We start from the raw sequence: 23,324 nt of genomic DNA on the forward strand, positions 1-23,324 counted from the left end.
AATAATCTTTTTCGGTCATCTTTTGCTGTATCTGCTATATTCCTCTCGGACTGCTTTTTACCTTCCCTAATATCCTTCTTAATGGTTGTCTTCATTCTTTCATCTGTTTTTTCAACTCTTTATTAATCTACTGCAGAGTCTTTTTTAATTTCCTACTAATTCCAAATTTTGGGATATTACCTGTCCTGCATTATATGTAAAATGATTTTAAACCTGCTACACTGCTCCTTGACTGTTTCTACACTTAAAAGCTTATATCAGTAATCCTTTTAGATTTTACTGCATCTGTTCAAAATTTGCCCTACCAAAGTTAAATTTAACAGTTTGTATTTGCATTCTTCCAAAACAAAAAAGAACTATACAAAATTATGGTCACTTGACAATAGTGGATCAATCTACACTCTGAATTCTATCTAGATTATTACAAAATACTAACTCTAAACTGGTTTCTCCTGTGTTGGTGCTTTAGCATATCATATTAAAAAACAAACACTGATTAAGCCTAAAAGCTTTTGGTTTTATACTGCACTATTTGCACGGTTAGTTCAGTTAATGTTTGGGTAGTTAAAGTCCCCCGTGACTACAGTATGCCAACATAAACTTGATTTTTAATATTACTAAAAAGATGCACATTGAAATTACTGTCTGTATTTGGCAGTCTATAACACACTCATAAAATAAGGCCCCTTTCCCTAAGGCTTTCCAGACGAATACAGACATCCTCATCGTGGCTCATCATCCAACTGAAGAAGACCTGCATTTAAATTCTGTTTAACATAAACAACAACCCTAACTCCTTTTGCATTCTGCCTATCCTTCTTAAAAAATGTGTACCCATGTATGTTATACTTATCCCCATCTTTGTTATTTGGCAAGGTTTCTGTTATTGCTATAACATAATTATGCTCAGTTACATACAACTCCAAATTACTTTTATTTTTGATGTTTCAGCCATTAAGGCAAGGTTTTTAAATTTACCTATCTCACTTTTACACTTAAACTTACATTTTAAAGTGATATGGATATTAATTTTTTACACTATTGCTTTTCTCTTCAAGTTCAATTTCTAAGCCTGATTTTTCCCAAACTAATTGCACTCTATTCTATAGTTTAAACAATCCTCAACTAGCCTAATCATACACCTTATCAACTTATTGGGGCTCCTCTGGTTGAAATGTAACCTGTCACGGGTTACAAAAGTAGTCCTAATGCCCCATAAACTTCCCCTTGGGATTAATAAAGTATCTTTCTATCTATGTATCTATCTAAACTTACACGTTTCTATCCTAAACCAAGGTCTGACCACGGATTAAGCCTTCTAATTTCCTGAATCTTACCAGGACTGGCAAGTGACACAGGCACAACTTTAGGGAAGACTACCTTGTCAGTTCTGTTCCTAAGTCTTTAAATTTGGATTGCAGGACTGACAGCCTTACCTTAAATTTGTCATTTGTTCCAACATGGAAAATGAGACTCCAGACTAGCCAGGTAGAGATACGTGGTCATGGTCACAAGGCACAAGTAAAAGGTGGCATTTTGTCCAGGGGCATCAACCCCAAAACTGAAAGTATCAAACCATTTTCAGGTCCATGCAGAGTTGGACAGTGTCTTGGAAAGCTCTGAGGTATTTACATGCGTGAGGAGCCCTATGGACCACCTCAAAACCAGTTCCTATAAAGTTCTACCAATTTCAAAGAATTAACAAACATTACTATGGCCAAGAAGCAACTTATTCCTTTACAATAATGAATTTGAATGTTTAATTCTCCCGCTTCTCAAACCTGTCACAGATTCTGTTTTTGTCCCTTTACAATTTGACTTGAACTGAACATGCAGTAAACTTTGCTCTCTGCTAAATTTTGCAGCATTTAGATTAACCAGGTACTTATGCTGGGATCTTATTTGTGGATTTTAGTTCAGCATTTAACACAATCTTAACAAAGCCTCTCCATGGCAAACATCTCAGTATGAACTTGGATTATGCCAAATGCCTCTAGATTTGTAATTTTTGGAAAATTATATTTCAAATTTCTCCCAAGAATATGGAATATGACACTAGAAATCATCCAAGAAAATATATTATAAGACTAACACTTAAATAATGGAGAGACTGCCTCTTTTTCATACACTTTAATAAACCTTAACATTTACAAACCTAATTATTCCAATCTAGGGTCATTGGGAGCCAAGAGTCAATGCTGTCAGCATGGGGCTCAAAGTCACATTAGTCTAGGACAAGTTCCAGTCCATCATATGGCTCACTTATGAACACACCCACACTAGGCCAGTTTGAAATAGTCTATTAACTGAATCCGTGATTCTCTGGGCATGTGGGAGGAAAAGTGAAATACTGAGAGGAAAACCCACACAGACATTGATAGAATATACAAACAGACAATGACCAAGTATGGGACTCAACCCTTGGAGCCAGGATTCAAAAGACAAATCGCTACCCCAACAAAATTTATTTGCAGTTCTGTTATCCATCAATAGTGGATATACTGCTTTTTAAACTTATTAATGACATTGTGACAATGCACATCCTTATTATAAGGTTTAAAAAGTAAAATTTAAAATAGCCCATTAAATATAATTATGATAATGATGTTTTGAATAAAAAAACTATGGCTCAAAATAGAGCACTTTATCAAAAAGAAAATTAGATGATGACTGCCATTTGAACAGAAACAAAATGTAACGACAGAACTTAAAACAACTCATTTTCATTCAGCTTTTTAATAAATACTGGGATGTCCAAATGTACAGTTTAAAGTTGAACTCTACACCACTAAAGATAGATTTATCCAACTTACTAGCTGTCTGGATTGCTTTTTCAGATCTTCAGTAAGATTTTTCATAGACTCTTCATGCTTCCGAATCATTTCCATCAGCTTCAAAATTTCTTCTTCTTTTAACTTAAATAAACATTTTTAAAATTAAAAGTTTAAAATTTAAATCTAGATAGTGGACAAACAAATCAAGTAATGTACAGAACAGAGGCACTAAATGTGTAATAACATATCTATAAATGTGACACTGTATTTTTCCTGACTTCTTGTTTAATAATAGTTCCATAATTCCCAGTAAATTTAAAATGACTCTTGAACATTTGCGTGTTTTCTAAAAATTTAGATAAACTAAGGTGTGTTTCAAATATTATTTACAAAATCTAAACAATTTACTGATCATCCTATTGAAGAGAATGGTAAGAGGTTTTTCATCTCCCAAAAAACTGTAATTTTTGAGAAAAAGACATTAATGTTGCAAATTAAACAAATGGCCAATTTTCCTAAAGAAGTGCAACTTATTCATCTACATTCACATTTGTGCTAAAGAGCATTTACAAAGGGAAATGATGATTAAATAAGACAATTAGAGGGCAAATGTAGATCTCTGCACTTGAGGTATGATATCTGTAAGGACACCAGGAGTATACTTGACATAGAAGCTTAATTTTGATAGGTGTCATAATAGGTGTTACTAAACACCAGATTAAATTAGTCTCTAAATATTGGTGTGAGCTGTTGCCTTCAGAAAGTAAGCCAAGCACCATAACTTTAATGTCATGATTATTTTGATCCTCCAATACTATCTAGCAGCCACTAAATCTTCAACTGTGGAGAGTGTAGGCAACCACACATATATAACATAAATACCATTAAATGTGCATTAATTCTGTATTTAGTAATTTGTAAAATTCATACTTGCACATTACCTGTGAACATGTCATAGCTTTCTGTGTCTGTAACCATTGAAGAAAGCCATATAAAAATGAACTGAACTGAAGTGAATTGAATTTAATGGATCTTCTCAAATTTAGAACCGTAATTCATTCATCGAACCAGCCATCTGTTTTGAAAATGCTCTTTCCATTATATGGTTTAAAGGTCATGAACAAGCCTGGAATTGGATAACAGTCAATACCCACACTAACTCATACCAAGCTAATCTGAAGTCGCAAATTAAAACGCATCCCTCTTTAGATGTTGGATGTCAACCAGAGTGCCAACAGACTTTACCAGTAGGTCACATTACTTGTTATATAATCAAAATTACAGAATATTAGCTGTCATATGTTTCCTGCTAAGGCACTTGAGTTCATTTGATAAGCATTACAAATGACATCCAAATGGCAGACCTCATTCATATTCTGACAAATGTATTAATATTTTCCTAGATTTCAGTAGGCAGTTGAATGTCAGGATGCACTGCCAAGACTCAACCTGACTTTTATACTTGGGGGAGCACAGTTGTTAGCACTGATTCATCATTGATCTAGTATCCTGGGTTCAAATTCTACACCTGGCAATGTTCTTATGGAGTTCATGTATTTTCTCAATCTGCTTGGGTTCTTCTCCGGTTCATCAAGCTTTCTTCTCACATATTTAAAGGCATGCAGGTTACTTTCAACTGACTCCATGTGGGTATATGCATGAGAGGGCCCTGCAATGGACTGGTCAATCTGTCCAGGGCTGGTTCCTGTTTATCAACTGACATTGTCAAGTTATCCCCTCTGGGCTCTCACAATCTTAAATTAAATTAAGCAGGTTTGGGATTTTTCCCTAACAACCATGGGCATTAGGGGTTTATTTTCTCTGTGATCTCTGCACATAACAACATTAGAACAATCTAGACGAGAACAGGCTTTCCAGCCCAACAAAGCTTGCCTTCGTATGCACCTAATTCTTCTAAAATAACATCAAGTCTAGTTTCCAAAGTCTCTAAAATCTATTATATAAAAAAAAGTGGAGAAGGACAAACAAACTATGATTGCCTTCACTACACTATTGGCACGCAGACTTATTTTGTTAAGCTGGAAGAATCCTAACTCTCCTCTTTTAAGTTCGTGGGAAACCGATGTTTTATACTATTTGAAATTGGAAAAAATCAAATTCTCAGTTAGAGGATCTGTGCAGAACTTTTTCAAAACCTGGCAGGATCTAATCAATACTATTTTAGAATAAGCTCTTAAAGCACTGAGGAAGTAGATTCTCTTCCCATTTCTTTTTCTTCTCCATTTATCTTTATCCGCTTATTAAACTCATCAATTTATGTATTTTTGCAAGCTTAAAGTTTTACTTCGTTGGATATACTCTCTTTCTCAGGGGTCGGGGTTGACTTGTTTTCAATCCTATTTTTTGTAAAAATTGATCTATTTGTATGGAATGATTACAATAAAATTAAAATTTAAAAAAAAATGTTGGGTCGAGACGTAATCATATCGGAGAGACACTTTGATGTCACGCGAGACTGGACATTACAACCTTAGGAAGCAAGGCCCGTGAGACGATGACTTTTGCACGTCGTGCCCTACTTACAAACAATTTAAAACAAGTTCACGTTCAGTTGTTGGAATGCTTTTGGCAGACACACTTCATGTGCTCCCAGCTCTTACAAATGTTATACATTCCAAATGGCACGTGAACGACTAAACAAATGACTAAGCGAAAAAGAAACAGCAGCATGTCGATAAGAGGTATGAAAGCGTTGGAGAGAAAAGAAGGCAAAAAAGGATGCACAACAGAACAATAATAATCTATGTGCAAATTCAGAAAATAAGGAAAGTAATAATCAGCCCGGACATCCCGTGAGAGACAGTTTAATGTCCTGCAAGACAAAGCAGTGAGACCAAAGGACAGCTGCTGTGCACAATAGCTGCTGTGCAGGGTTTTAAATGATCGACACGCAGCGCGACAAGCAGAACATGCAGTTCAGCAGCAGAAAGACAGAAGCTGGCCTTTACTCGTGTTCAGCGACAACGCAAGCGGCAGAGGCATGAAGTAGCAGGTGCTTATCGCACCCCATAATCGGGTAAGCGAGCAAAGCGAGGACAGATGCTGTACAGGCTTTGAAATGATCGACGCGTAGCGCAAGAAGCAGAACACACAGAACGACAGGAGGAGCTGTGAGCAAGTAGGTGATCCGTCCGCATCTCCAATTAATGCATTCAGCCACCCCCTTTACAACGCAAACTACAGAGACACGAAGTGGCTGGCACATGGCACGTGGCACACCTCGGGGTGAGGGAGAGGGCTCATGAATCGAGCAGGGGCAAAGCCCCTAGCATATATATATATATATATATATATAAAATAGCAGCAACCCTAACACTGGACCTTCTGGAACACCATTCTTAACATCAGCAAATTCTGATTAGGTTGCTTGCACAATAACCCTCTGCTTCCTGTGTCTGAGCCAATTTTTTACCCATCTACACACCACACCCTGAACTCCCAGTTCTTTTAGTTTGATGTGGCACCTTGTCAAATGCTTTCAGAAAGTCCAGATAAATAATAATGTCCACAAAGATCATATCCTTTTTTTTGCTTCTTCATAGAATTCTAGTACGTTGGTAAAATATGACCTCCCTCTTCTGAACCCGGGCAGACTGTTCAGTAAAATTCTTCTTAATACTGCTATTAGCCTAATAATCTACAAATTACTTATTAATATTTAAAAGGTTTAGGAGCCTAATTTAAAAATGTATAAATAAATAGATTTTTGAACACTTATAAATTTGTTTTGTATAGTCTTTTATATTTCATTGAAATTCATGTTGTGCTTTATATTAACTATCCTATAGTTAAAAAGAAAATGGGACACCACATTTGCACAGTGGTTAGTGCTGCCATCTCAGAGCTACAGAATCCTGAGTTTGAATATTTCAGACACTTTACACAGCGTATTCATGTTCTAGTATGTGTTTTCAGAGATATTATTTTAAAAATGGCATGTCTATTTAGGAAAATTACATAACAAAAACAAGATGACAGTAAATATAAATGAAAGTTTTTTAAAAATAAAAATCTGCTAAATTACTTGAACTTTCTGTGTTAGTGAGCCAACTTCTTGAGTAAAATATGCAGATTGTTCCTTCAAAGCAGCAAATCGTTCTTGTTCAGAATTTTCCCTAAGCTGAGAAGTTTTAAAAAAAAAAAGTTATTTAAGATCCATAAAAATAAATAGAAAACAAGTCAATTGAAACATTTAAGTGTTTTGGAGGTGACCATTTAACAATGATAAATGATACAAACAACACCCTGATAAACACAGTGATAAACAAAAAATCAAAACTATTCAGAACATGTTTTGTCCTGGTCAGGATTGTGGGTAATCAACCCTGGATAAGTCATCAGTTCATCATGCTTCCCACTTGCACACACACATAACTGGCAACATGTCTTTAGATTGTGTAAGAACAATGAAGCCTGCCCCATCAAAAGCCATCAATGGAAGTTAAAGGATTAAAAAACTGAAATCAGTTACTTTCCTTGGGTTTATAGATAAAAAGGCAATTTTCAAGCTTATTATGTTATTGAGAGCATCATGTGAATCAATCACATGCACAAACCTTTTGCATCTCGTGCTGTTTCAGCAAGTTCAGTTCAGTTTTGATATGTTCAATATCTTGCTCCTAGATATAAAAATACTGTTTAGTCAAACTTATAATAAAAGTAATCAATACAAAATTAATTAAGAGCAACAAGTATGGGCTGCTAACAGTTCTCACGGTAAAACGTTTGGAACATTCATCAGAATGTAAATGCAGTTTATTATTTCTCCATCCATATCTGAACACTCTTATTCAGATTGATTATTTAAAAATACATATTCTGAATTCAGAGTTTCTTTCATGTTCACAGGTTTACATTTTTAATCTCTATATATACATGACCAACTTAACTCTACAGCTGTTATTAGAGGTGTCTCTAAAATTGTAGCATAAATTATGCACTAATTTATACACAAATGTATATGTTGATTTATTTTAAATTTGATATACAGTACTATTTTAACCCCAATTAGATATTTCACTTTTTCTTGTGGTATACAGTATATACTGTTTATTGACTTCTACAAGCAGTGAGTTATCTCTTTGAATCAACTGTATATTAATTTGTTAGCAATAAAAGGAAAACTATTTACAGTATGTTAAATTAATTGACTATCAATTGACATTGTCTTATTCATCCTCAAAAAACAGTCATCATATGACCGCCATAATTAGTTCCTATACCTATGGTACGTAAAGAAATGTCTAAATATGTGTTTATTTTACATTTTACTTAAGCAATACAATTCTATAGATTAAGCAAAAAAATAATACATAAGAAATGTAAAAGAGCATTCTTTAGTTTAGCAATGACAAAAGACAGACTCAAAATAAAACTCTAGTTAGTATTACTATGAAGGCTAGAAAATGTTAATTATTGATGAATCCAATACTTACAAAGACGTTGGCTGTAAAACAAACCCAAAGCTATGTGTGGAAGCTAAAATCCATTCTGTGTAAAAGGTTGCCAGGATTATTTCGTAATGCAAAGTCCTTTAAAAACCTGCACAATCAGTTTGAAGACCACTCCACTTACAAGAGCTGGACTGAATCAATTCTCTCTCTCTCTCTCTGCTTTATGTATTATTCATAAAAATGCAAGAATGCATTCATTTTTGCTTAACAGTGATTTCTCAATTCCTCATATGTGAAATAAAATACCTAAAACACTTTGCAATTCAATTATTTTGTATTCAAGACACATGTTTGCACTATGTGTTTCTCACATTTTAAGTTAAGTAATTTATATTAATTAAGTAAACAGACTTGTGCAGTGAAATTTGAAATCTTTTCAGAAAACATTCTTTTCCGGGAGATATTATTTCAGAGATAATTACTGCCAGGGTAACAGAAAGGAAGTGAAGGTGACAATGTGTATATCGCTGCTTCTGATAGCTTTCCATTAAATCAAAAATTACAATACAAAGTGCCTGAGAAACCTCTGTTTCAATCTACCACATGAGGTCTTTTGAGAAGGTGTCTTCTTGCATGCCCTATGCTACTTATAAATGTCTTCTTGTGATGCCTAGTTTGTCCACACCTAGTATACTCTTTGAACCCGGGGCACTGATTGCCATGAATAACAAGATTGGTGCAAATTGCTTTGTTTCACACAATAAAGTGTCCAAAATAAAGTGCAGTGCTGTTTCTTCTGGAGATAAATAAATAATCCATAATAAAAAGTTTTTCACCTAGGTTAAAATTTAAATAAATACTTCAATAAATTGGTTAAATTGAAGGTTAAAACACACTAAGGATAAGTTAATTAAAATAATTAAAATATAATCCAAACTCTTGCTGAGGCAGGGGTAAAGCAGGGGTGCCAAACGCGTTGATCGCGATCGACCGGTAGATTGCAAAGGTAGTGCAGGTAGATCGCGTTGCATTAAAAAAAAATGGCATTTGCCACTTGATTAACATACAGGGCAGCCAGTCTGAGATCTCTTTTCTTCTAACACACTGGTCATCCCATATGCTATTTTAACTTCCTTAAAAAGCACTTGTTTTTATTATGGATTTATTTATTTAAGTATTGCACTTTGTTTTGAACATTGTGGAAAATAAATAGTATAATGCAATTTTTGCACCACTCCTGCTTGTTTGTATCCTCTAATCCAGCTCAGTCTCTGACTATTGATGACCCAGGTTCAAGAAGCTAATGCCAGTTGCAGGCAACCCAGGCATCACTCTACAATTTTTTATTCCTAAGAGTTAATTGTGATGTACAGTAGGCCAACTGGGCAGTGATCAGCAGAGCCAACCAGATTTTCTAAATTCTGAAATATTAAGGAGTTTATTAGGAATACCTTCTCATTGTCTTTATCATGCTGAAGTTGCTGGAGCTGTTTCTCATAATCCTGTTTAATTTTCTCAGTGGCAGCCTTCAGGGTCTCCTGATCAGTCTGCATGGCTGATAGGTTTTCCCGTAGTTTGAGCATTTTAAGTTCCTTTTCTGATAAAATCTTCTCCAGGCCAGCAATCTTACTATCACGCTCATCCAGTTGAAATTGAAACTGTTTATCTTGATCCTGGCTACTAAGGGAATGTTCATTCTTGCTTTCCAGGGCACTTATATGCTCAGTTGTCTTCTATAGAAAAGTAGCAAACAAAATAGAGAACAGAAGATCAAAACCAAGCTTCGCTTGAGGCATCATTCCCATTTTATATATCAATAAAGCAATGGCAGATTTCAGATAATTTGAAATTCCCGGGGCCTCATGTATAAATGGTGCGTACGCACAGAAATGTTGCGTAAAAACTTTTCCATGTTCAAATCACGATGTATAAAACCTACACTTGGTGTAAAGCCACACACTTTTCCACGGTACCTCATGCCTTGTCGTTCACAAGTTCTCCGCTCGGTTTTGCAGACTGGCGGCACCCCACGTCAAAGCAATGGTACTGTTCCTGTGTGGTAACTCATTATTTTCCTGACGTGGCTTTATAAATACACTGAAACTAACCGCATATTGTTTATTAGTGTAACGCATCTGATTGTAATTAACTTGTAACAATATAATGGTCCAGGGAATAGCCATAGTATTCCAAATACCATAACTGCTTTAGTGTTGTTACTCTCACTTCTCCTTCTTCTTCTTCTTCTTCTTTCAGCTCCTCCCGTTAGGAGTTGCCACAGTGGATCATCTTTTTCCATATTACTCTCACTGCACCACTCGGAGTATTTATATCACTGTATCTGAGTGTGAATCACAGCAGCAGCTGATCGGAAAGAGAATTATCGGTATACAGTTCCCAGATCTCAGCCACTGCAAAACGTTTTAAAGCCTTTCCTGTACAGACCTCGCGGTTCAGAAACAGTTTCATCCCAAGAACTTTAAATGCACTCAATCAATTGCACCTTGTAGAACTGTTTGTACTTATAAGTACAATCACCCCACTGTAAACTTGCACTATAGTTATAATATCGCACAACCTGAGCCACTTTATAAAGCGCGTATTTACATATGATTACGATATCATTTTTAAGGTGAAATGCAGCAAAATAGGTTTATTAAATTATATAGATAAAACTTTAACTTCATTTAAATAATCTATATTCTTCACTGGGAGTGTCGTTAAGGATAGAATAATTAAACATGTACTACGAAGATATTTCAATGTTCCTTAAACGTTTTGAAGAATCAGCGCTAAGCTTACAGATGGCTTAACTTCTGTTACAGAGCTGATTGTATGGCGATCGGTTACTTGGGGAAAGAAAAGCACTGACTACAGTGACGGCTACGCCAATATATATTGAATATAAAACAGAAAGAGAAAATAACAACACAGCTAAAAACGCAGTGACAAATTTCAGCAAAAGTTAAATGCTTGTGTCATGAGGACGAGGCGGCTATGCAGGGTCTGCAACGGACGTGGCCATCCACCGTGCATAAGCTACCTTACTGACATTGGCGGGCGAAGGAGCCACTGATTCTTCCTCTGCCCAGTGCCACCACAAGCCTAGAGCCGCCGCTGAGTACTGCTGCAATAAATTATTTCATCGAAGTGAAACACATGTTTAATAACGTGCTTTAACTCCTATCATCATGAAAAGGATATCACGTATACATCTCAGTATTTTAGTTATTCAGAGAGCTGTAATATCACGAATGTAATGGATTCTGTGTCCAGGTGGAAGAAGAGAGCCGGTTTAAGAAGCAAGTAGTGATTCACACACATAGGCACATAGAAGATCAAATACAAAACAAAGCATTTAATGTGCTACTTAAATTATGATGTGATTTGAGAAACTGGTTAATTAAATGATTTTTAGATGAAGTTTATGATGTTCTACTTTAATGACAAAATAAACTACATGATTAAAGTGGAAATGTCGAGATTGAAGTTGACATTTCGTGCTTTTTCCCTACTGTGTGCCTTTTTTTCTCTGTACCCTAATAAGCTTTCATATGACACTCAGACAGTGGGCTACAACTCGGCTTTTCAAGGCATCTTTGATATGTGACTTCTTTTTATTTCCGGCACTGTGCGATTTTGTGAACGTGAGCTTTCAAGTTTCTCCAACACGCTATGTCACTCGATCAACTTCCTTTTGTTGATTATACCACGGTTTATTTGAACAAATAGTATGTTTTTCCTTTGCCTCCACTTGGTATTCGCTGAAATTCTTATATTTTCCCCTGTGCTTTTCCCATTGTCTTTTCACAGAAGGCTGAGTTTAAGGGCGACTTATATTCATTTGCATATTCAAAGAGGCGTAATTCTGGGAGGAGTTGGGGCGTTACATAAAGCGCGCACGAGCGTTAGTTTTCACGCTGATCGGGATTTATCTAGCGGAAGAATGTGGAAGTTGGAGTACGCACAGATTCCTGCATCTGGATTTTTCTGTGCGTAAGCACATTTCGGCTTTTGTGCTTACGCAATGTTATAGTGTGAGTTCTACGCACGCCGTTATACATGAGGCCCCTGGACATCACAATCACCAGTATGTAAAATTTTGAGGTGAACAACACATAAGTCACTGCTAAGAAAATCTGCCAAAGACTGCTTTTTCTGAGACTTTAAAAAGCTTCAATGACCATATTCTTCAGGTCAGTTAATAAAAGAGCTTTAACTTCATACATCACAGGTTAATACCAAATACAGGAAGCAGTTGCAGAGAGTGCAGTGTACCACTTTTAAAATTATTGGTTACCACCATCCTTCTGTAGATATACTCTACAGTTATAGATAAAAATGTTAATTCACTAAGAGATTATCCAACCCATTGCATGATGTACATCATCTACCCACTCTCCTTCTGACACAGGTTAATCAAAACCAAGACTGACATTATACATTATGGCACTTTTCCCCATACGTGTAAGGAGTGTGTGAAATTCACTTTAGTAAAAGGTTCAAATAAAACCCACACCTGCATTAGGCAAAAAAGTTACTTTTCATGACATACAGTATTTGCACTCACAAGCAACTGTCAAAGACCATTTTAGCTTAATTTTGACTCTCATGTCCCTCTTAATATTAACACTCTTGAAGTGCATGCTGTACTTCTGTCAGTCCCTGCCTACTTCTGCTAACTGTTGGGAACTGAAGTACTCTCAGTAGTGCTACCACAGGTTCATCCAAATAACAGATTTTTTATTGAACAACAAAATACAGTCAAATTACACAATGGTAGGCTAACAAAATTTTCCATTTTTAAAGGTCACTGGAATCTAATCTAAAATGGATACAAACCGGAAACAAGATACACTAATGCCTCAGTGGGGTTCTGATTTATTCGTTTTCTAAGGCTGTCTCTGCTCTCTTTGTCAGACTCTTCTTATTTAAAAGATTTGTTTTCCTACCTTACCAGTGATTTGCTGCCAGTCAAACGTCTAGTCATACCCAACCTGCTGCCACACACATATCTCACCCCATCCAGCCTGTGACAGACAGCTGCCATCTACTCCTGCCTATAAACAACTCTATGTACACTGTTATAATATATTATTGCAAATGCAGAGTGGGCAATGAGTACTTTTTTCTACTATAGAATTTCTTTTTCTCTTTAACCACCATCCAATTTTGATTTTCAGGCTATCAGAGGGTCCACAGATTTATTAAGCACTAATACCTGTATAACTTGACCTGAAGAGTTTCTACAATTACTGAATAAATATGAGCTGCTGAAGTGACAGTAATTCCAACTCGGGTCAAAGAGAGGTGCAGTTATTGACATCTTCACCTTTTTCATCTGCAGATCAGAGGCTCCAAAAGTTGAGGATCCACTTCCAGTTCCATTCTGCAGTCTAACTTATGGACTCCTGTCTGCAAAGATGTCTTGTGAAAGCTGGCTGATACTCTAACTATGTATCGGTGTTGTGTCTTTTTATTTACAGTGGAGTAGTCGGCAGGATTTGTAATGGAAGGTGATTGAATACATCAACCTCATCACAGTAGTTTGAGCTCTCACAGAACAGCTACAGACCCTTAAAGTACAAGTTGCTAATCAGGGAACTCATTTGGTGAAGTGGAGGAAAAAAGGACAGCTCAGGAGGCAGTCTGAGTAGAAAGGGCTCTTGGCCCCTCCCAAGTGCTAATGCCATTATGTCCAAAAGTCAATATTGAAATCTTTTTGCTCATCTTTGAAAGGACAGCAGTTACACACCACTGGTCACATCAGACTGGACTCACGTTACTGCCTCTTTTCTGATGGCAGAAGCTCAAAAGGCTTAGTTTAAACTACAGTAGATGAGCAGGCCTTCTCTAACTATGATCAGCTAAAGACAAAGGTGCCTGCAAGGTACAGTGTAATGGCTGAACAACAAGCATGGACATGTAGGGAGTGGAAATTCAAAAAGAGTGACAATCATGTGCCCAGACATACAACCTATAGTGTAAGCTAGCCTGTTGGGTAGAGCTGGGGGGGAAACATTGCTGAGAAAATAGTTGAGATCATTGCCTGAGACTCTCATCCAATAGGTCCAAAGGCAAAGTTGGAAGAATATGCACAGCCTGCTTGAAGCCCTGGAATGCTGAAAACAAAATATGCCTTGAAACTGGAAATGTTTCCTCCTCCCATACATTGTTACAAGTGTGTGGAACTAGGACACTTCGTGCCACACTGCACTCGACTGGAATTGCCTACGGAATATGGATGGACCAAAGGTTTGAAGTATTGCAATATGACAGTCACCAAACCTCTCACACTCCCAGCAGCAATAATTCTATTGTCCCTTGCCATTATCTTTCTCTGCAACAATGGACCTCTGGAAAGACCAGTCTTACCTGTATCTACAGGGAAACCCATTGGTATAGGTCTGCCTCCTACATAATTAAATACTTAGGAGAAATCTGTAATTTGCAGTCCACATTCAGTTATTCTGGGGCAGAACTGATCTGTCGAAAAAGCACAACTTGTACCTGTTGAAAACACTGCCCTGGCTCTGGAATGGAATGCTCCTACATAGTATGATGCTGACGATCACCTGGAATCTACATCAAAACCCTCCAATGAGACATAACAGGAGGAGGTGCCACCTACGGAGATCATGCCAGGTCCTATGACTCAGTTGCACTTTGGAGGTTTCCAAGATAGCACACTCCCACCTCTTAGTTGCCCATTGCAGAACTGAAAAAGCACTCAAAAGAATCAGTCTCTGATTTTACTGCCCATTTTTGAGTGTATCAGCGTTGACAACATCAGGCTGCTTGAACTCATGGCTAAAATACTTGAATAGATTCTGTTCCTTGTAGATTATGCCTCCTGATATCCCGTGGCGTTCCCATCGACACCGGCCAACTCTATGAACATTACACAGGAACTTGTAGGAGTTTTGCATGGCTTAACATTCTTTAAAAAATCTTTACTGACCATGGAACACCCTTTACCTTGGATACATTCAGTGAAGTTGCCAAGATACTCAAAAGAAAACACTTAAAAAACACAGTGTATCATGGTCAAACTGATGGTTTGGTTGTGTAGGTTCATTTAAATCCTTAAACAGATGTCGCAGAAAGTGGTTAGTGAATACGTGGGAGACCGGGATCTTGTCCTTTTTGCATACCGGAAAGTCCTGCAAGCCTCTATGTGTTTTTTTTAACTGCTGTATGGAGTGGTAGGAGGAAAAGACCCTTCCCTCCGTGAATATATTAGAATAAATCAAGCAGTTACACAATTGAGATGTCAAAATCCAATCTTTTCTAAAAGAACATTAAGGGCCTGCACAAGCTATGCAAACTCAATTATACAACAATTGTTAGGCTATTGCCAAAGACTCTATAAATCTGGCATGTCAAACTCACTATCATTGGTGGGCCGCTTCGACTGCCATATGTGCGTCAGCGGGCCGCACTGTAACAAATACTATTATACTATTATACAAAGTTACTGTAGCTTTCTTTCCAATACTGAAAACTTTAAAAAATGTAACACTTAAAGTTTAAAGTTTAAAGAAAAGCAATTTATTTCCATACAATCTCTGTACAACAGTGTGCAATTAGAGTCTTAGCCTCTTAGCTAAGTCCTGATATTATTATATTATATTCATTATATTATATTCATTGCTTATATAGGAGTCTTACAGTGTGAGATCTATTTCTTTTGTCCCAACACTTGGCATCTCTTGTTAGTAACCAATTCGTCAATATCAGGCTTGAAATATTTTGCAGCTGCAACTTTTATGAGGGATGAAAGGTCTTGAGCGAAGGGTGTTTTGGTAGCTTTCATTAACGAAAACAATTGCTCACAAAGGTAAGTGCTTCCAAACATAGACAATACTCTCGATGCCAACTTATGGATCTGCACATACGAGGGGGACAGGTAAGCATACAAGCCTGGCACACCAACTTCGTTGTATTTTGCCATCAGAATAGAATCTGACTGCAGTTCAATCAATTCCATTTGGATATTCTCAGGCGCATTCTCAACGCTGTAAGAATATGGTGACGTAAACAGCACAAAGTCCTCTTCATGTGAACTGAAATTGCGAAAACGCTCACTGAATTCATTGCTCAGTAATACATGTTGGAAAACAAATCCTCTAAAATTCAAATTTTACTTTACTAAGTTTTACAAAGTTAATATTGTAAAATAAGCCAATATGCAAAAATCCCACTGACCTACACTAATTATACAAACTCAAAATCACAAAAATCTGTTAATAAACAACTCCCCAACTTCTCACGTCCACTTGAGATCTTCAGCTGTAGTCTGCACTAACTGTTTGTTACAATACTAGCACAAAATTACATAAAACTATAGCAAAAAAAAAAGTGAAAATATGCAAGCTATTACTACTCGTGATGGTCAGTTCTGTCCAGTGGCCAGTCTCAGCAGCCCAGCCAGTAGTGTAGGCCAGTGGTCCGCAACCTTTTTGACACCAAGGACCGCTTTACTGGAAGCAAATTTTTCCAAGGACGGATGGGTTGTTGGAGGTTGGAGTTTGTGGGGTGATTATAGGAGGGTTCGTAGGGCAGTTTTATACACAATTTACATTACATTTCTATTATTGTTAAGTTATAACATAGTAATAGAAATTATACAGCTTACCATAATGCAGAATCAGTGAGAGCCCTGAGCTTGTTTTCCTGCAACCAGACGATCCCATCTGGGGAGGATGGAAGACAGTGACACGCGAAGTGTGTTGCTTATGTTCAGTCTACTCCGTAATCTCATTTTGGTTGCTGTCACTGCAGAAAACGTGCATCACAAAGATAGGATGTTGGAAATGGAAGCAGCTTCAATAGCTTCTTTTGCGTTAGTTTAATCTTCTCCTATCTACAAGTTATGCTGACTAGAATTTTTCTCAGCATTTCCTTGCGATAATACACTTTCAGGGTGCAAATGATGCCCAAATCGAATGGCTGAAGCACTGCCGTGCAATTGGGCAGGAGGAATTCAACGCGAACATTATCTGAATGTGGAAGCAGGTTGTGGTCAGCACAGTTATCCTTTTCTTCTTCTTCTTCATATTATGAGGTTTCTGAACTCTTTTGGAATCTGTGATCCACCCCACCCAACGGGAACGACACGCTGAAGTGCATCCCGAAGCGCTATTGCCACGTGTGAGATTGTTTGTACGGGTCCCAAGAGAGTTTAAAAACCTCATATTTTCTTGAAAGAGTTCCGCATTAATTGGAATGTTTCTTGAACAAGCATCACTGCAATCACATAAAAACGGCTTTTTTGGCGTCTTCAAATGCAGCAGTTCGCATACGTTTGCAACCCGAGATTTTTCTTCTTTTTTGCATATAGCAAGTATGCTGTTTCTATAGAAGGTGACAATGAGTTAAATTCCAATGGATGTTTTTCAAATGTTGACGAGCAATAAGGAAAAGGTATCACTTACAACCACACAAAACATAAACAGCAAAAAAACAGTACAAGGAATGTTCGAAGAAAGAACATTTTTTACAATGTTTCTGTTTGGGGATCATTGAGCAAATGTACACAACTGAGCTGTGACCACAGAACTAACTGCTCTGTGGATGATTCAATTAAGCATTTCATGGTCACTTCGTTGTAATGAAAGTATCTGCTGCTGAATGTACTTCGTAGTAACGAGATTTCTGTGGACTCGTGTCATATGGAGAAACTGCCAGAAACATAAAAATACTTTGTTGTAATACTCTCTCACCGCGGCCTCTCCTCTCTCTGTGCCACTGCAAAGCCCCGTCTGCCTAGCGTTCTGAAAAATGTCCTCAGTGAAGGGGGTAGCCTTTTTGCTGTAGCCCTTCACTGAGTGAGTCCCCGTTGCTGGCAGTTCTCTCGCGGCTCAGTAGTGGGCCGAGATCACAGCCTAGCACTTAAGTTGCAACTTCACGGCTGCAACTATACTAGCAGATGATGTTTCCGGTACCGTAATGCCATGGGAAAACGTGCTTTTGTCAGAAGGCAGAAGTAAGAAAAGTCAATAAATAATGCTGAAGATGCAGAATGATTCAATCACAAATGATAGTAATCATTTTGTACAAGTTTAGTGATAACTAGGATCTGTCATGCGGGCCGCGTGTTTGAAATGCCTGCTATAAATTAAAACAATGCAAAGGGCTTGTAGATTACTTAGTAAAACAGCCAACTCAGTAGACCACAAAAGTGTGTCTACCATGTAAATGTATTAATGTTGTGGAAGGACAGGGAGCTATCTCCCAACTCTAACTTCACTTGGTCCTTTATTGTGACTCACTGAAAATTAAATTTTAGTGACAATTTAACATAAGTCAAGAGGAAGGAGCTTAAAAGTACCACACTGTCAGTTAAAAATATAGTGGATGAGAAACCCATCAAATCACATTGATTGCACATGACATTATTAGTGAGCCTGGGGTAATTGTTAGAGAGTGCTCCTACCAACTGCCAAAGACAAAGAAAGCAGAGATGGAGGTCAAAGTTAAAAGAATGCTAGACTTAAATGCTATAGAGAAAACATTTAATCCCTGGTCTAGTTCAAATGTGTTAATACCAAAGCCTGATGGAAGTTGGCTCTTTTGCAATGATTTCTATCAGCTTAACTAAGGCTCTCGTTTTAAAGCATACCACATACTGCTAGTAGATGAACTCCTCAGTCATTTGGGTAAAGCATTCTTGCTAACCACACTGGATATGACATAAGGGTACAGTATTTGCAAAATCTCTTAACAGAATCCCCCAAGGAAAACAAAATATGTTTAGCATCTTTAGCAGGCATTAGCATTTTCATGTCCTCTTATTTGGTTTACACAGGGCACTGGCAACCTTCCAATGCCTACTTGATAAAGACCAAAGATCCCATAATACCTATAGTTCTGCCTACCTAGATGATATTGTCATCTACTACAGCACCTGGAAGGAATGGGTGATGTACAGGATGACAGTCCTGTACTCACTTTGTGAAGCTGGACTTCAAATTAATCTGAAAAAATGCTGGGTGGAGGAGTTGCCTGGCCACAGCCCATTAAGGTTGTTTCCAAGTGGCAGTTACAAGCTTTACTAGGGCTTGCGGGGTACTACTGTTGGTTTTTGACTCGTTTCTCTGGGAGAGCAGCTCCCTTGACTAATTTGATTTGAAACCTGACTCCAAATGCTATTCATTTGGATCCACCAGATGAGGCCAGCCTTTATGTCAGTATTAGTCCTTATTTATCTTGATTTCTCTTTACCAGTTTTTTCTCCAGATTTATACTTCAGAAACAGAGTTGGATGGTGTACTAAGCCAAGGTATCAATGGTGTTGACCACCCTGTATTGTCCCTGAGCTGGAAAGACCATGTATGCAATACTAGAGAGTAAGGCTCCAGGGATCAAATGGGCTATTAAACAGCTGAGATACTACCAGTTGGCACAGGTGTTCACCAAATGTATATGAACAGTGCCTTACATTATTCTAAAAAGACAGTGCCATTGTCCTTCTGCATGGGCATCATACATTGCAAGCTCACAATATCAACCAACATTCAGTGTTATGCACTTTTTGTACCATTTTGTTCGTGTGCATGATAAGAAAAGGCAGAATATGCTCTATGGGCAAGCCATGATAAAACAGCGATATATATTTTTTTCTATAATGCATGACGAGTCACTTAATTTGTTCAGAAGACAGTAGGAAGAAAACAACTGAGGACACAATGTTTGGGTGAGTAAAAGTAATAGTAACTTCTAGTTTCTTGTTGGTAAACATTTATTCAAATCCATTTAATGAATCATATCTAATTTTAGAGTTTTGTGCCAATACAGCATCACGATTTGTAGCAATTTGAAATGAACTTGGAACAAATCACATTTGAATCATTGTAATAACATTGCTGAATACCACTACATGGGCTGAGTTGCACCAATCTGTGAGACAACAAAATTCCTGCATCTGGTACTGGGCACATAAAGGGTTTTAGAATTCCTTAAATATAGCACATTCATGTAAATTGTATTATTAGTTACATTCAAACTGTTGTTATACACAGTATGTTTTACTGGTACATCTTTTGTCACATATATGATGTGAATATTGTAGAGATAAAAATAGCAATATACCCATGTAGAATGTATGATGACAAACCACTATCAGCACCGATGATGGTAGTTTCCTATGGTACTTATAATCAGTAAAATCAAGAGTCAAGAGAAAACAAAAGATAAATTTAATTTGAGCAGCAGTACACTTATCTTATGTGTTTCCACTAAAGAAAAATAAGGTAAGACAAACTAACCTGTGTCTGCTTCTCTTGCTGCTGTTTTGTCTGCATTCTGCAGTTTTCCTCTTGCAGAGCAGAAACCTCAGCTACTCGTTCTTCAAGCTGAATCTGACACTCCTCCAATTGCTATTTAAACAATGAACCACATTACTGAGTGCCTTACAAAACAACATATATGAATATATTAAAAAAAAGAAAAGTCAACTTTCTAATTTCATAAGTAGTGATATAATTTTATGCAACAGTCACATTGACTGTAACATTCTTTCATCGATCTCTTTACTTAATCACTTTGTTCTGGGGCTCCAAAGGTCTGCCATATTTTATGTAATACAAGGTGGCTGAATGAGTCTTCAAGTTAGGATGGTAGCAAAGTCAATAGTATTAAATCACTTCTACTGCCCAGTTAAAAAGATATCCATTAGCCTGTTGCTGATCTGATTCTCTTAGCTTGTGGCCCAGTTTTCCTTAGGACAGGCATTTCTCAGCTTTGATTTGACTTCAAAAATTCAAAACTTGCTATTTAATATTTTATATGTATGTACAATGTGTTTCATTTACTAATACTGTACATTTGTTATGCTGCCGTGATGTGAAATGTGATCTGAGATTTTTCAGTTAAAGAAGACAGAAGCTTTAAAGTAATTTATACTCACTAATCATGACAAAAAACAGTATCAGTACCAGAGTACCGATAAGAGTACCAATATGTTGCATGGTAAGAATTTCACTGTACTCTGTGACAACCCATTAACCCCATCCCTAAAACATACTCCATAAGACAGAAAGTAGCTCTGAACTAATGATCATTTCATTAAAGGGCACACTTGCACACACACAAGATCAATTTAAAGTCATCTAATAACCCAATTTGTAAATTTTTTTGGATAAAAAAAGAAAACTATGCAGGAAAAAAAGAGAACATGTAAACTGCACACATCTCAAAGGAAATATTTTTAACAGAGATGCTGTCTAACCATATGATTGGTTATATGATACATATGGTGATCATATGATATAGTCATAGTGTTCAAATATGTTAGGCACAAGCATCAGTTAGTGTTCAGTATACAGAAATATGAACATTTCAGAACAGCACAATCCCACAATCCTTTATTTTAAGTAACAGTAAATGAAAGCACAACATACATTTACTGAATTGGTATTTTATTTTTAACAGTTGTAACATGTTTTGTATTCCAACATATTTTGGTGTAAGCTTTACCTCTTGTAGTAGGTCAATTTTTTCACGGGAGCGGCGTTGCTCAGCAAAAAGATCACTCTTGGCATTGTTCAGCTGGCGCTCCAACTCTTGCATCTCAAGCATTGTCTGCTTGACTTCATTTTGCCGGCCACAGAACTTAGATTCTTTCCATTCTGGGCTGAAAGCTGTTGCCTGCATTAATAACAAAGTCAATGACATACAAGCCAGAAGCACCACTATACAGTACAATAACTCATTTAATGAAGGTTACACGACAATTGGCTGCAAGAAATAAACCAATTAAAGGCACTCGTCAAATTACCTTTTGTTTTTGATAGTTAGTTTTATGACGAAAGCAGTTCACACTGCCAGAATAATTTTGTGATGTTCACACTATGCTAACTGCAGTACAGTTTAGGTATTGTAAACTGGTATATACACTTCACATTTTGTCTCACAAACTGGAGTCTAAAGTGACTACTCTATATGGATTTTTACATTTCCTTAGACATCAGTGTACAATGCCAACCTCCCACCTTTTACTGAATATTTAAAAATTGAATCTTTTGCCACACATTGCACTATCCATAAAAGAAACACCAACAACTACAAAGCAAACCGCAAAGTTTCTAGTGATGTGTTACTACAACTTAATGGTTTCATCCAGTTTTAGCAGGCCTCTTGCTTACAGAGTAACCTTGTATTAGACGCTGTATCTAAGGACTAACAAAGAGCAAACCCCTATTTGTCCATTTGTAGAACAATAAAAGTCCCATAATGAACAATGCAGTATGTGTTCTTGTGTAAGCACTGTCACTGTGAAAACAATGTGTCACTATTTTGATATAATTCAAGCTGAGATATATATGATACACCATATAAATCATAAAGAAAGCATTTTACATCATCACATACCCCATACAAAATGATACTATAGCATTCATTGTCATACCAGCATATTCAGAAATAGTTTTTTACCACTGGGTCATTAAACTTAATTTGCTGACAGTTGTTTGCTTGACCAGTGACTTGACTTAGACTTCATTATGTAAGCACACATACTGTCAATTAAATTTTACTGACTGTCAATAGCTCATTTACTTGTGTTGTGTGATCACCACATGTTTACTGTAATAAATGTTGCCTGTTTATATCCACCCATTTTCCAAACCCACTTATGCTGAGCAGGGTCTATTTCAGAAAGCATCAGATACAAGGCAATGATGAAGGCAAATCATGGACAGGATGCCAGTCCATCATAGTGTGAACACACTGGGGCCAATTTAGCAAAGCAAATGTAAAAAAAATTATTTATATGTTATAGTTTTTATTATTTTTATTTTATGCAGGTTTTAGTGATATTTTCTTTACTATCACTATACTATTTCTTTTAGTAATTTGTATCTACTATGTCATTTTAGAACATTCATTTTTGTTTTATGTTTCTTCAAAGTAGAACTAGAGACAAATACTAATCATTTTACAGTAGGCTATAACGACAATACATTGGTAAAGACAACAATGGCATTCAATCATTCATCCATTCATTTCCTGAATTATCTTTTTTCACTAGTAGATACTTTGGTAGTCACATCATGCACCACACTGCTTAGCACCAAAACCAGCCTTACATGGGTGCAACAGTGCCCCAACATGTATGATAGATAGATAGATAGAT

The 23,324-nt window shown here is 36.9% G+C and overlaps 1 protein-coding gene across 2 annotated transcripts in view; it reads right to left on the reverse strand.

Moving 5' to 3' along the window:
- Nucleotides 1-23,324, reverse strand: part of si:ch211-102c2.8 (trichohyalin) — an 83,455-nt gene that overhangs the window by 35,235 nt on the left and 24,896 nt on the right. For both annotated transcript variants that reach the window (XM_039769910.1, XM_039769909.1), the window contains 6 exons: nucleotides 21,668-21,838; nucleotides 20,458-20,568; nucleotides 9,640-9,921; nucleotides 7,352-7,414; nucleotides 6,820-6,915; nucleotides 2,814-2,915 (listed from right to left, as the gene is read on the reverse strand). In XM_039769910.1, coding sequence (XP_039625844.1) covers nucleotides 2,814-2,915; nucleotides 6,820-6,915; nucleotides 7,352-7,414; nucleotides 9,640-9,921; nucleotides 20,458-20,568; nucleotides 21,668-21,838 — 825 coding nt within the window. The remainder of the gene's footprint in view (nucleotides 1-2,813; nucleotides 2,916-6,819; nucleotides 6,916-7,351; nucleotides 7,415-9,639; nucleotides 9,922-20,457; nucleotides 20,569-21,667; nucleotides 21,839-23,324) is intronic.

The sequence above is a fragment of the Polypterus senegalus genome, chromosome 11, assembly GCF_016835505.1.
Source record: "Polypterus senegalus isolate Bchr_013 chromosome 11, ASM1683550v1, whole genome shotgun sequence".
Lineage (NCBI taxonomy): Eukaryota > Metazoa > Chordata > Cladistia > Polypteriformes > Polypteridae > Polypterus > Polypterus senegalus.